This window comes from Solea solea, chromosome 2 (assembly GCF_958295425.1).
Source record: "Solea solea chromosome 2, fSolSol10.1, whole genome shotgun sequence".
Classification (NCBI taxonomy): Eukaryota; Metazoa; Chordata; class Actinopteri; order Pleuronectiformes; family Soleidae; genus Solea; species Solea solea.
The window spans coordinates 9,955,563-9,970,676 of NC_081135.1; the positions used below are offsets into that span (position 1 = coordinate 9,955,563).

At 40.1% G+C, this 15,114-nt stretch overlaps 1 protein-coding gene across 11 annotated transcripts in view; it reads right to left on the reverse strand.

Moving 5' to 3' along the window:
* Window positions 1–15,114, reverse strand: part of tns1a (tensin 1a) — a 110,421-nt gene that overhangs the window by 60,657 nt on the left and 34,650 nt on the right. For all 11 annotated transcript variants that reach the window (XM_058612346.1, XM_058612340.1, XM_058612348.1 and 8 more), the window contains 2 exons: window positions 7,476–7,590; window positions 4,704–4,741 (listed from right to left, as the gene is read on the reverse strand). Coding sequence is in view for 10 of the 11 variants with exons in the window: in XM_058612340.1 (XP_058468323.1) it covers window positions 4,704–4,741; window positions 7,476–7,590 (153 nt within the window). In the remaining variant the exon portion in view is untranslated. The remainder of the gene's footprint in view (window positions 1–4,703; window positions 4,742–7,475; window positions 7,591–15,114) is intronic.

Sequence of the window (15,114 nt, forward strand, 5' to 3'; positions counted from 1 at the left end):
GCATGGCGTTATAACACTATTAGGCTGTCAAATACTTGTAATTTGCATTATTCAAATTCACCTGTCATTGTAATTCTGTGCTACTGCACGTTCTCATATTCATTTACTTACATATTAAAAAAGTATCCATTGTATACATGATACAATATATAACCAGGTCCTATCTTGTTTTATTGCTTATTTTCCAATTTAGTCCATAACTTTCTTTGTATTTGTTGACCTTTGACTGTTTTTTTCTTGCTGTAATTGTTGCTGAATTCCCCCATTATAAAATCTAATTTATTCTAATTAGATGATTTTGTCTGAGTAAAAATATGGCCTTCTTTGTGAATATAAAATAAGTCATTCACAAAATAAAGAGATTAAATTTTTTGAAAGATGTCACATTGCCACAAAAATACCCTTTTAGACTGTTAGACTGTTTTGCATTTACAGCTGTGTTACTTTCCCAGCAAAAAATAGATCCAATTAGCTGCTGGCTGGTGGGTATATTGATAATAAGTGTGTGTTTCTTCTACTACAAGACAGAATAAGGGCAGTCAAAGTCATTTAAACTGCTGGGTCAGATATTTTATAAAACTCCAGTCAGCAAAAGAAAAAAAAATCCTCTTCATCTGATTTATTACTCCAAAATTTCCCAACATGACTGAAAACACCCGAGAAGAACCCACAGCCTGGGGAGTCAGGTATGAACATCTGACAGAGGAGCTTCTGTCTCCAACCCGCATCTTGGGTGTCCGGCCAGCAGCATCCAAGCCACAACACTGTCCCGACAAGCCTTCCCCTCAACACAGACACCCAGAACAGGCTACAGAGACGCTCGCCAATGTGTGTCGTCTTTACACCGCGCAGCAAGAGCGTATGTGCCGGGGGCGAGCTGGAGCGTTCTCGGGGGTTCCAATAACAGACGCTCACAGAGACGAGGCTGCAGCCGGACAAAAACACAACATCGAGCGCAGCCAGAGATGAGAAGCCTTTCTTCGGTCAGCCACATCAGCAGACGCTTTTGTTCTGGATGATCTGCAAAGACGTTTTCATGAGCTCTAAAAGTTCATGACGGAAACCGTGTGTGGTTAAAGATCCCCGAAATCAGACTGGGAAAAGGAAACGAATCACAAGAGTGTAGAGGTTCTTGCACTGAAGATATTCCCTGACGTCACCTCATGATACCAAAGACATCTTTGTACATCTACAGATTACGTCAAACGTAAAATGCTTCTTTCTGTTCCGCTCGCTCTCTTGAACTAAAGTCCATAGAGAAAATCATTGATTTAACATCACAGCAACCTGTTTTTGCACATTGATACAAACAAATGTTATTTTTAAACATGTTTTATACTGTTCAAATTTAACATGCAAAATCTGGTGTTCATGTACAACTGCAGTTTGTTTTCTTCCTTTTTTAAATTGTTAAAGGTGACATAGAATGCTTGTATCACACATATATGTTAGTTATTGAGGTCTACTTACATATATTAACTTGTTTTCATGATTAAAAACCTCCTAATCGCTGCAAACGAGCCGATCAAAATATCTCCTCACTGACGCTCTCGTCAGCCGCGCTGTTTCAGACCAAAACCACACCCCCAGAATGTGGACTGTGTTGTGATCGGCCAGCCAACGAGAGCTTTCCTACTGTCCTGTGATTGGCCAGGTACCTGGACGTAACGTAATAGATAGGCCAGCTCTCAGATACACAGCTCCCCCTCTGGCACGGTGGATGCTCTGCATCTCAGCAGCTACAACCAGAGTAGTTCTTCTTCTTCTGCGGTTGAATGTACGCAACCGGATGTGCCCGGACTAGTGCCCGCACCGGGAGGCGCTACGGTGGTGAGAGGAGCGGTGAGGATTTCTGATGACGACATCAAATTAAGGAAGTGCCGATCCGCTTCGCAGAGCCCAGGAAAACAATACAACACTATTTTCTCAGCAGTGGCTGAACTGTTGTTCTGAAACTTTGGGGTTTCATAAACGAGGTAATGACGCAGATACACACACAAACGCAGCGTTAATTGGAGCTTCCGGTCTATGTGGCCTTCAATACACTATTTTAACATGCAGTACATTGTAAATCACTGCCAGATATTGAAAGTTGTTCACAGGACATTTTCTGGCCCTTTTATGGTTAAAATAAGCAAAAAAGTCAAGACAGACATTTTGAGGCTTTGTGAAAGACACTATTTATATTAAAATGTGCATTGGAAAATTCACGTGAAATTGTTATTATGCCATTCTTCCGTTATATTTAAATGTATAACAACGTTACATGACTCCTGTGTGTTTAGTGACAGCTGTTGGCCCGGACTGTAATTTGCAACAAATTTGGTTAAAGGCTTCAAGCTGTGAATGTTGACTCAATGCAATGAAATGCCATAAAAACACAAAGACGCAGCATGAGGACGGTTAATATATATTCAAATGTCTTTTACTGTCCTGGTGAATGCACACGTGCGGCGTAAGGAGGGAAGTTGCAGCAGCGGCGAATGACAAACACATTAAGTAATTTCAGTGCACGCCACCTGCGACAACCTCATCGTGCGTCATGAAACATTAACAGCTAGAGGTCACCGTGGAGTCAGCCCAGAGAGCCCGAGTCCATACTCCTGTGCACTTTTACAGCCTGAAACTAGATTTAATTCACGAGTCATTTGAGTGGATGAAGCCAATGTAAATGTTAGGTCCCAACTTCAGGATTAGCTAATAAGGGGATAAAGATTTGAGATTCTTTTAACCCAACGTTTTACTTTCAACATTCCCACCATCCCCTCATCTCGGACACTGACACATCTCCTCTCCGGTGTCCATCACCAACGAAATCATGGATGACTCATAATTCTGGCTGTGCTCATGATCACCACAAAATGGTTTTGCCTGGTCTTCGAGGTATGTGGCAGATTTTTTTTTTTGGGAATACGCAGCTTTTGTTTCTACACTAATATCTGGGAAGAGTGACGGCTTTCTGGGGAAGGAGAGGGGAAGAGAAGAGGAACATTTCTCCAAAACCAGTCCCGACTAAAACCACTAAGAACAGTCTTGCTATGCTCTTCCCCTCCGCCCTTTTCCTCCCTTCCTTCCTTTTCATTAACTCTCGCCTTTCGACTGCCGACTGGGATCGAATGTGGTGAGTGTCAACGCGTCAGGGTGGAAAATTAGCAATTCAGATTATTTTGCTCACATTATCTTGGGATCAGGATCTGAATGTAGCATAAATGTAGCCTACGAATGTGTTTGTGGTCCAGGTAAAGCCACTAGACTGGGTTTGTTGTATCAAATCTAAAGCTGGAAACTTGGCTACACGGGTGGGTTTGGACATCATCAACAATTTTATAATCATGAACATTTTAATTTTAACACATTAATATTTTTATTTTATTTTTTTTAAATGTGAACATGTTCATGTGTAAGTACTACAGGAGGTGCTAGGGGGCAGTGTTGCTTTAATTGTCTGCCATGAAAAAAAAAGTAAACTAACTGGTAATTCATTAATTAGTTGTTTAATTAATCGAGTAATTACTCGATAAGTCAGTAAAATAATTGTAAAATAATTACTAGATTGATTGTTTTATGATAATCTTCTGGGGTTAGGGTCCGCCTCAGTAAGACCAGGTTCTGGTCTCCAACGAGGACTACTGGTCCTGACAAGGTCAGTGTTTATGTCAGGAAAGTTCCTAAAGAGTGAGGTATATACAGAAAATGAGAATTCAAACTTCTGGTAACCACCTGGTGGCTAGTTAATCAACTGTTATTTCCTGGTAAGACAATTGTTACGTCCACATTTTATATACTATTTGTCTATGTGTTGAGGTGGGATGAGACCCTCATTCTGTGAGTCACATTTTTTTTTTAATGCCACTGTGCAAACACTGTGTCCTCAATGAAATTGAATGTGAGGGAGGTATTTTAACAAACAACCCTGATGTTTGCCTCTACACGGCCAATGAGTCACTCCCCCAGTATGAACATGCTTAGGTAAACACCTGCATCATTCATGGAGACACAACTGGGCTTCCTGATTTAAAAAAAATATGTCAAAATGGACGTGCATCAGTCTGAATATATAGAAATATGGCTATCAGACTCAATTCCCCTCACACTAAACAAAGGCATCGTCCACTTCTACCAACATATAAAGCAAATAAAACAAAAGCAACAGAAACAGGACAGAGGAAACGCCATCATTAGTCGCAACAGAGAGTAAATACAAGTTCAGAGTCAGAACAAAAGTTAAAATGATAAAATAACACAGTAGACAGTGATAAAATATGATAATTGAGTATGAATATGATAACATATCATTTAGTTACAAATAAACTAAAGGTTGTAGAATTCAGGGAGTCAAACAAATTAAAGTAAAGAGACAAATAAAGGAATAAAATTCAGTTAAAACCCAGTTGAAATAATAATGAAAGGAGGCCACAACATGGGGTTTTTGCTCCTAGGGGTCAAGGTTCAAATTTGATAAATATGAAAGACTTTTAGGAGTTTTAAAGATCAGTAAAATAATGTTAAACATACATAGACTTTGCTTTGTTCTGCTTGGGGAAACAGAAAAGTAGAAAATGACAAGAATCCAATCTAATGTAGTAAAAACATGTATTATTGTCTCTCTGTGTTGTATGTGAGAATTGCATTTGGACGCGTGCATGGAAACAAATCATACAAAGCCACCAATCATAAGCAGTAAAAGACGTTCCGTGTCTTACCTTCACTTCACATTTTTTATGGCAGGACAATCGACAAGCTGCAAGGACAGAGACAAGAGCAGACGATGAGTCCCACAACTATGCAGTGACAGGCTAAACAAAGCATCATCACCTAACCTTAACCATAACCAGTTAATGCCAATGACCAGTAATAAAATTAGCCATGAAATTAACCAGTTCCTCAGAAATTATGTTTTGCCTCATTAGGACCAGGTTTGGTCTCCATGAGGACTACTGGTCCTGACAAGGTCAGTGTTTATGTCAGGAAAGGTCCTAAAAAGTAAACAAATACAAGCGACACACACACACACTGCTGCTCAGTCAGTCCTGATGTTAACATGCTGTGATGCTGCTCCCATGTGGCCACATAGAGCAAACACATATTAGTCTATTATTATTATTACATTAAAATATCCTTTTTCATTTAAATAGTTGCCTTTTCCTACACTCAATTTATTTACTTGAAATGTTTTGGTATTTCATTGTGAAATAAATGCAAGCAAAAGTCACGCAGGAGCTTTTGTTCGAGGCATAAAAATTGAACAACATTAACTAAGAAACATCAGCTTCATGAAGCCAACAAAATGCAGACATGAGCAGCTGCTGCCTACATAAGGTTTCAGATGTGAACTGACATGAATGAACAGACAAAGAGTGACACTACGTCAGGCTTAAGGCATGAAAATTAGTGTGTTTTAATGTTGGGGGGAGGAGGGGGGGGGGGGGGGGTATGTGTGTGTGTGACCCATTGACTCCTGCTCACCTGTCAACTTAGGTGGTCTACAGGTGTGTGTGAGTAAGACAAAAGCTGACTGCTGTGGGTGTTTGCAAATCACCTCATATTGAAACTAAAACCCAGGCTTGGTGATGTGGGACACTAATGCCGCTTTGAGTCTACATGGTCCCGGTCCTTTTCCTAAATAGATTTGACACTAAAATTAATAAATTGACTAGTTACCATTGAGAACGCCAGTTACTGCTGTAGTGACAGGATGCCCATAATGCACGCAAGGTATCATAGGGGACAGGAATAAGGTTGCAAAGTCACTGTGCCTTCATAAACAAGTGTAAGTCAAGGCCGATGGAGGCAACAAAAACCTGGTGCTAGTAAAGCGAGAGGAGTTGGAGCATGATTGAAAACCCATGAAAAGTTTTGTGTGTGAATTCTACTGTTAAAGACACTTCTTGTCCCCGCCCATCCCTGCGCTGCTGCTATATACACGCACAAACGCTCCCTCAGTCAGGTCTGATAGTTTTGTCTGACAGAGCCTGTTTGTAGATGAAGGTCGCAGCCGTGTTTATGTTCACAAAGAACAAAAAGAGGCAGATAAATAAAAGAAAAATGACCAAACATTGCGCACTGCGGCTTTCGATATTTAGGAATTGAATACCAGTGAATTCTAAGACAAAGGATTATAAAATAAAGGACAGAAAAGATAATAATTCTGGACTGGTCTCCTCCCTAAACACTGATTTCTCTCTCTCTTTTCTGTGCCTGCCTTTATCCCTTACCCTTTTCCCAATGTCTTATCTAGGCTAATGCAGCAGCAGCAGCAATGCTAATTTTCACAGTAAATCCTCAGCCAAAGCCTGATACAGGCCAGCTCTGCTTGTGCTAAAGACGACGTGTTTGGAGTTCAAAAAGGAAGAAAGAGAAAGAGGGGGGGAGAGGGAAAAAAAGGTCTGATGATAATTCCCCTCAGACTTCTCTTGCAGTGACAATAAAACCTTTGTTTTGTCTAAAATTAGACTCGAAAATGTGTGACTGGATTGTAAAAACCCTCAACAGGAGAGACGCAGCAAAGTACAAACAAAAGGAGGATCTCATACTGTACACACACACACACACACACATACACACACAACAGGTTTGACAGGGAAGGCTTGAATTGTGTAATTTATCTGAAAGAAATATTGATGATTTTTCAAGCAACAGCAGCTCAATAAAGCGTTTCCTCAGATTTACGTCTAGAGTTTGAAAAACCTTAAGAGAACTGTTACAAATCATATTAGTTTTTTATTGATTCAGAATTATTGGAATCTCTTTTTTTTTTTTATCTAACTACAGTTTTCAGATGGTCTCCTAATAGTTTTTGCTTAGGTTGAAGAGGCACAATATGTTTCATATCATGACGGTATGTATACAAGTGTTTACATAAACATGTTTTTTTTTTTATATAAATACAGTGATTAAAAACACTTAAAATAGGCTTTAACCTAATACAAAAAAGCCATTTCACAAATGAAACTAAGAACTCAACAACTACGTTCACTATATGTATCACGTTTTCCCTTACAATCATTTTAATCTGAGGCATCATGTGTATCTTTGTCCTATAAATTTGTTTTACCAGTTTATTTATCTGTAAATGGCCAATAAAATTAATAATACATGCTAATTTTTGTATAATTATATAATATTTAATCATCTCATTTCATTTCTACACGTGCCAAAAACATGGATGCAGCTTTGCTGCAGTTCATAGAGATTTTATAATTTCTGCTGATCTAAATTTTAAAGAAAAAAAGTACTCAGGTCTTGAAATCACAACCTAATGCTGGAAGCAGCTGTGGACCGTTTTTCTGCTGCTAATCCCTGTTTTTTTAATGGATGTTTTTCTGCTTCATTCCTTCAAAAGAACATATTATTTGTGAATGAAACTCTGCCTCAGCCAGTGCAGGAATTTAACCCGGCTGGCTGCCGTCTGGCTGCGAATCACACTGTCTGATCTCCCGTCTGGACACGGATCCGACACGTGAACGGGTGCTCACCTTTGCAGATGAGGCCCTCCTTGGTGATCGCCTGCTTGCATATATCGCAGCTCTTGGCCTTCTTGAACGGCTTCAGCTTGAAGGCGTGTGTGTGGACGCCCTCCAGCTCGTCGGGCTGAAGGGAAGCAGAGGAAGGAAGAGAGGGAGACAGACAGAGAGTGAGTTGGTTGGATTGGCAGCCAATGGAAACACACTTGATAATCAGCGATGATATATTGGTCTGTGCCTGCACATCTGATCTCAGCTTTCTCTGGCGTTTGGTGCAGACTGACTGTTTTTTTTTTTTTTTTTCTGAGACGGCAAACCAATAATTCTCATTTGCTTTTATGGGTTATAAAAATATGATATAAAAAAGGATCATCACGAACTGAAGCCACCAACGAAACCAACAAAAGTAAAGTTTCAGCGTTGTGTCCACACAAAATGTATACATTCGCTCATTCGTAACACTCAGTTTTGCTCTGCTGAGCCAAACCTTTCCAAAATGAATTATAGATTTTGGAGCAACAAACAGCAACAAAGTAAACAAACATTCTTAGTCTCAATTTCCAATAAATAATAATGTTAAAAATAATTGTGATTCCCTTAAGGGCCACATTGAGAGGTGAAGTAAGACATTATCAATAACTTATTGGTCATTTGATAAATGGGAAAATTTCTATACCACTCTCTGATGCCCACCTGCAATACTTCCAGCATCCACCAGTGGGCCACAGGGCACACTTAGGGAAGTGCTGTGCGCCACATAAGACTATTTTCTGCCATTTAAAGTCCAGTGTGTAAGACTTCCTAACGTTTCCCAAGCACGTCAGGGAACTAAGGTGGCCCTCACACACCAGAAACATACTTTACAAATCACTTTGTGTCATATTTACGTGGGTGGAGCTCTGCTCTTCTTTGTTTACATGCTAAGTTTCCTCCTGAAAACCCAAAACAAATCCATTTGAGCTGCTGTGAACCTGTCCCAAAGTTCCAAATACCAAAGGATATTTATTTTAAATTTGCAGTTATAGACTGACACAAACATACTTATGGGTAATATGTTTGATTTATGCCAATAAACTTTCCACAAACAAAAAAAAACAAAAAATACTGATACTGCTAGGCGTGACAATATTGCAAACACATGCACACACACCAACGCGATCCACCCAGCAGCAGAGGATGTTTTCACTTTGAAGTTCTCTCATTGAATGACTAATTAATGATGAAAAGCAGGGGGGAGGAGGAGTAAGCCTCAGAGCAGACATCCTCAAAAACTCTAGAGTGAGTAGATGCACTGTACTGCGCACATGATATGGAGCGTGAGGGAGACGGTGCGAGTTTTCTGGAGCAGCCCGAGGACATGGCAGCTCCAGAGACTGAAGCAAAGGGCACACCCAACTTTTTTTTAATTTCCACATCAACAAAGACATACAGGAATACACAGGGGGATGAGGATGACGGCAGAAATGACAAAGATGAAGGTGGGTTCCCACTGGTGATCCCACTGCAAAACCTGCGTCCAAAACTTATCTCATGTCTCCCTGACGTGTTCACGTCACGTGACCAAACAGCTGAACATGACTCATTGCTGATTTCATTAGTCAGACCTGGACAGACTCCGCTTCACTAACTGCTTCACTGACTTTGTTATTTGAAGGCGCCTCAAAGGGATATTTCACTTTTTGTATGGAGTGTGGCTGCATGTTATTGATTGACAGTGTGAACCAGCCCAGGACATCGACACACTCACTGATAACACGGCTGCCAGCAGGGACAGAAAGTCTACTACACGTGCTTAAGTCTACAATATCATCAAGAACATCTTAATCTCAATGTTAGGCAGCCAGAAATTATTATTGTAAACCGCTTACTCTCCCACACCAATGTTCAAACACAAAACCAGTGTTTTTACCCTGTGGTAACACAGGAGCTTCTGGTCTACTGCTGCTACATTTAGTAAGTTTGTGTGACTTGAGTGGTTTTCACAACGATATTCTACCTGCGTTTGGTTCACTTGAAGCCAACCGAGACCTAGGTTTTAAGGCAGACCAGACCTCCACAAAGGAACCGGACTTTCCGAGCAAACGAACTAGGGTTCAATTAAGAAGGGCTGGTGTGAATGCGCCCTTGAGTTAAATCCGAACAATGGTTTTCAAACCTCAAAGTCACAAGACAATAAATTTGAACTTAGTAATGGAGGCAGCAAGGGATGAACTCCTGTGTGCCATGTTGTAAAATCTATGGAGTTTGGTACAAAGAGTAAGAAGTTTACAAACTTCATTTACAAGCTAGAATTTGACTTATGCTCATCCAAGTCTGTGTCAATAAACCATTCCTTTAACTTATAGCTAACTAATGCTCATAATGTTAATGCTATAGTACAAGCCATCTTGGTGCCAAAGGCCGAGCGGAGAGATCACCCAACCTCTTGGAATTCCCTCTACTCCTCTCCTGGGCTGTCTTCACCCACCACCCTTCTATCTGAACACCCTCAGTGAGTCATAGTGATGACGTCATTTCCCTTGTGTATTTGTGCAGCTGGGTCAGTCTGGGTGGTTCACCGCCGGATTGTAAATCTTTAAAGAAAAGCGTTTGTTTTTTTTCCCCCCATCTTCACCTTGTTCCATCACCTAAGTGTTCCTTGAAGAATAATGAAGGCTAACATTTCCATGAAAGAAATGATCAGTGAGAGCCTTGAGCTGTGTTCCCTTTCTGCCAAACTGTTGTGCTAAATACAGAGAGTTGCTTGAAAACGGCACTTTCCCATCCACTTCCATTAGAATCCACTGTTGAGCATGAACGAAAGAGAAAACATTTAAATATTATGAGGGTTTCACAATATTAGGGATAACATGCAATAACATTGGTGAATCTTGCGGTGAAGACAGTAAATTGTGATTGATGAATGAATACTTACATTGACTGTGTTATTGACACGTTCTAATAATCTTAATGTTCTGCTACATTCCTAACTACCTGGATTGTTGAATTAAAGAATGAAAATGAGTGAAAAGTCATTTAAATCCAACTGCAAAGTTTCTCATTACAATTGTTGAACCAGTTCTCTTGTGATGATTTAGCATAAGTCATTTGCAAAACTAGCCAAGGAACAATCTACTTCATGGAGTCCTTTGTGATAGCTTTCGTATTGATCCAACTTTTTTTAATTTGGTTTTATCAGGGATTGTTTTTTTTGTTCCTTTTTAAATGAAATTTCTCAAGATCTTTGCATACATACTGCTGTCCAGTTAGTATTCACGGGTCTCCATAAAAAATAAACCAAAATACAATGAAATATAAACAAAAGAAGTGAAATATAAGAGATAACAGCCTTATCCACAGCAAAATGTTCACATTTTCATTCATAAAAGAAAAACAAAAACAAACAAAAATTGAGTTTTAAGGATCCCAATAAGCCAGTTCCTTGTAGATAAAAAGCAGTATTCTAAATTCACATTGCTTATTTTGTGAGCTACCTTCTCCATCATTTGTATTTCTCAAACGTCTCTCCCCCATTTGACTAAAATAGGAAAGTTATGCCCTTCGTCATGAGTTGTCAAACTCATGTTTGGGTTCTCGTTGCCACGATAACCAGAGAAAATCTTTCACTGTTGACTGATCTTACCCAAAGCTTCATATTGTCCCACTCACCCTGTCACACACACACTCCACAGCTGCACAGGCCGACTATTTGCATGTTTGAATCTCACTGGTTAAACAAATCCTTTCTCTATTAACTCTCTGAAGCACCCATTTTATTTGTCTCTCCATTTGCCACAGTCAAGTGTCTTTCTCCACTCTCAATCTCAATAAACAATCTACGCCAGGGAAAAACAGGAGAAACTGAAAGAAGGTGATTTCCAGAATGAAGAGCTAAGGGTCACGCTTGCCCTGTTTTATAAATAGTGCTTACAGCCACTCGACAGCCTCGATGTCAAAAATGACCCGGCAGAAAGCCACCGGTTAAACCAATGAGATGCAACCAGCTGTGTCACAGGCAGGCGCCATGGTTACCTGGCTGCCACGGCAACTTGGGTCAACGTGTCCTGTCAAACAATGATGGATGAGGTAGAATGTATGAAAAAAAACATATAACTTCAAGTGTACACACACAGGAACATGCATGCACACGCCGGCACACGGGCCCACAGCGAGTATCACCACAGCAAGAGTGCAAATGGTTTTTGGACTGCTGCCATGTAGCATCTGGGATTTGACTGTTTTTCACACAACGGGAGTAAAAAAGGGCCTCAGCAGTTGAAATAACAGGTAATCGACAAAAGACAGAGAGATTACACTCAGTCTCTGTCTTCCACAGTGGAAATGAGACTTGATTTGGGAAGTGTAAAACTTATTCAGTACTATGTCATCACTTTCTCTACCATCTGTGGCAGGTTTTATTATCTGGTGCAGGACATTTTGTCCATTAATGTTTATATCAAGAAAAAAAAAGCCTATTCAGGATAGTGTGATGAGCTCACAAGACTGACTGATTTTGGAACAATGGGAGGACACAGTGAATGTGAATTTAAAGTTTATATTTATGTTTATTCACAAACAGTAGAGCTGCAACCGGAATTGCATTGGTTCATGTGTGTCATCACATCGGGACACTACGTACTAGAGAAGAAGACACCGCTGCTCGGCTAGTTGATGAGCAGCTCTCTCCCGTCTCCGTCCGTGACTATTAGCTGGCGCTACTAATTTACCCTTGAACTGGATTAAGTTACTTCCCACCACCGCTACACACAACTCAAGTGACATGAACACTGTTGACTGTTCAAGTGAAAAAGAAGCCAACAAACGTTCTGTGAAGTGTTTAATTAAGCTGTGGTCTTTGTGGTCTGATTGTGTTTGATTGAAGAACCTTCACATACCACCGCCAACCTTCAATATGCAGATGACACAACCATCATTGGCTTCCTCAACTCTATACACAAGGGGGTAAGGTTGCGTATGGACGGTGTTTGGAGAAAGCCAGACTATTAGAGACAGGGCAATGTGAGTGTGAATGCCGTGAGAGGAGAGCGAGTGGATTTTACTAGTGGAAACCAACTAAAGCTGGTGGAAACTGTAAAGCAGTCAGTTAACTCACACACACACACCAAAACATCCGTAAGTTTAAATGTATTATCTTGTGAATTCTATGTATGAAATACTTTGTTTGGGAGTACAAATTTACTAAACAAAAGAGCAGTAGACCAGCAGCTCCTGTGTAACTGCAAGATTTTCTCTATGGAGTTTGGTGCAAGAGAGTGAGCAATTTAAAATCTTTATTTTCCGGCCAGAAATGGCTGTCCCATGGTGAGATAAAGGGGCAAACATTATTGTTAAGGTGTAGCTTTTGAGCAAATTTGTTAAGTGGCTAAGATTTTTTTCTCTCACTAAAGGCAGCCATGTTGTCAGTGTCACGGTCCTAGGCTTTGAGATTTCTCAACCATGGTGCATTTCTGAGAACAGTCTTCCACACAACAAGCATATAGAGAAAAAATAGAGAAAGCCTCATCCTCAGTGTCGAGTTGGAAGGCAACTCCCTCGAGAGACGAGGGAGAGAAGGGCAGTGAGAGAGGGGAATGGAAATGGATGTATATGGAGGAAAAAGGGGATAGAGTGCACAGTCTAAGGCAAGGATGGAGGACAAGAAGAGAAGGTGTGTGTGTGTGTGTGTGTGTGGTCAGGCACAAAGACAGCAGGCCCAGTAAATCAAGTCACTGTGCTCCTCTCCCCTAGTTGCACTTAGCTAATGAAAAGCCTCACTACGCTACCTCGACCACAAGCCCCACTTACAGCCAAGCTGTGGGAGCAGGAGGAAAGTGAAAGGAATGGAGGGTGAGTGGGTTTTGCGGGGTGTAAGTGGGAGCGTCTCTCTCTCTCTCTCAAAGGCACCACTCTGTCCTTCTCTGCGCAGAGATGACGCCCAAACACAGATCAGTCCTGGCACATACAAAAATGTATGGAGTCGTGTGTGTGAGCACTGAGGACATACATGGACAAATATCATCTAAGGTCAAAAGTTCAGTCGAAACACACATAATATTCTTTAAAATATAAAGCAATGAAAAGGAACAGCAAAACATAAAAGGTATCTGGAAGACGAAAGAGAAGTTAATGTGAAATATGATTTGTAAACAGCGTTTAGTCCAATGGTAGCCATTATTTTGTGGATTATGTAGCCTTAAACTACGACTGTAAGCAATTTTGCAAGCTCTAAGTTGATGTTTTTAAATAAAATATATATGTAGTAAGTGTCAAAACTTTAACTTTCTGAGTTAAAATGATCCAAAAAGGCCTGTGTCGATATATTAGCATGTGATCATATGGCTGTTGACAGCTGGTGGAGACCAAATACAGAGCAAAAAGGGGAGTGAAATTTGGACATTGAATCACTACGTGGACAAAGACAAAGGCTATGAACTAACTAAAGTGTGGATAACCAACCCAAGGTCATCAGGAACTGATAGCTACACATGATGGGTCACGCCAATTTCAGTTATTAGTTAGTTATGATTTATGTTCAGACCAAGTGGAAACCAGTCGTGATGTCACTGACCATATTGCACCATATATTCTATATAGCCTGGCTGCTTGCTGCACTTTTTTAATTAAGATGCTGCTAAACATAGAGCTGCTAAACTGTTTTCCATTGGTGCTGCAACAGTGACAATAACGATGTAATATGTTCTATGTGTCTTCAAGAGGAAACTGGAAGACAATGTTAATGTTTTTTGTCCATGACGTTGGTAATGTTGGCCAAGCTCAGAATGGAGTAGTTGCACTTTTAAAAATATACTTAACTTGGCTGATAATCATTTAATTTGGCATACATCATCCTTCATTTAAGGATTCACTCTTTTTTATTGTCATGTAGTGTTACATTGCACTGATGTGTCGGTGAGTGATTCGGGGTTGGTCCAGTTTGTCAACATTTTTCGGCCAAAAATGCAGCCCACATTTATTATTCTGGCCATTTTTTGTTGTTTTTAAATTCTATTTAGCCAGTGGTCTGTTCTGTTAACAGTACTTAATAGCTTGAGAGTGTATAGGACAAAAATCTGGATTAGAAAACCCTTATGTTTATGTTTAAATAAATAAAAGGATAATAAGTAAAGTCCAGTGTATAAAAAACATTGCAATTTGATATTTAACATAAGCTTTTAATTAAATAATGGTGTTCTGTTGTTGTAAAATTGGCTTGGATATTATCCAAAGATGAAATTTCAATTAAAATACACCATGGTCTTCAATTTACAGATTATCCAATCCAGAACAACACATTAACCTGCAGTAACCTCCATGTGCATATTTAGGACCCAGAGGTTCAAAATCCACCGTCTCACAATCTCATATGAACACAAATCCCCGGCTTCATCCCCATATGCATGTCCAACATGCCTCCTCTAATGTTTTAACTCCACATGTGGTTCCATTTAGTCAGAGGAGAGTTTTTCTGCATGGACTGGAAAGAATGGTTTATAAACACAGAGGAGAGGGCAATGTTCTAGTAAAGATGTACAGTATCGCTTTGCATAATGATGTAATTTGACACAGTCCCTGCAGAGCATTTATCGTTCTGTCCCATAATGTGCAATAACTGTCGAAAAGGAACCATAGAGCAGTAAATGCAGACCTTTGGGGATTAAAGGTCTGTATCAAA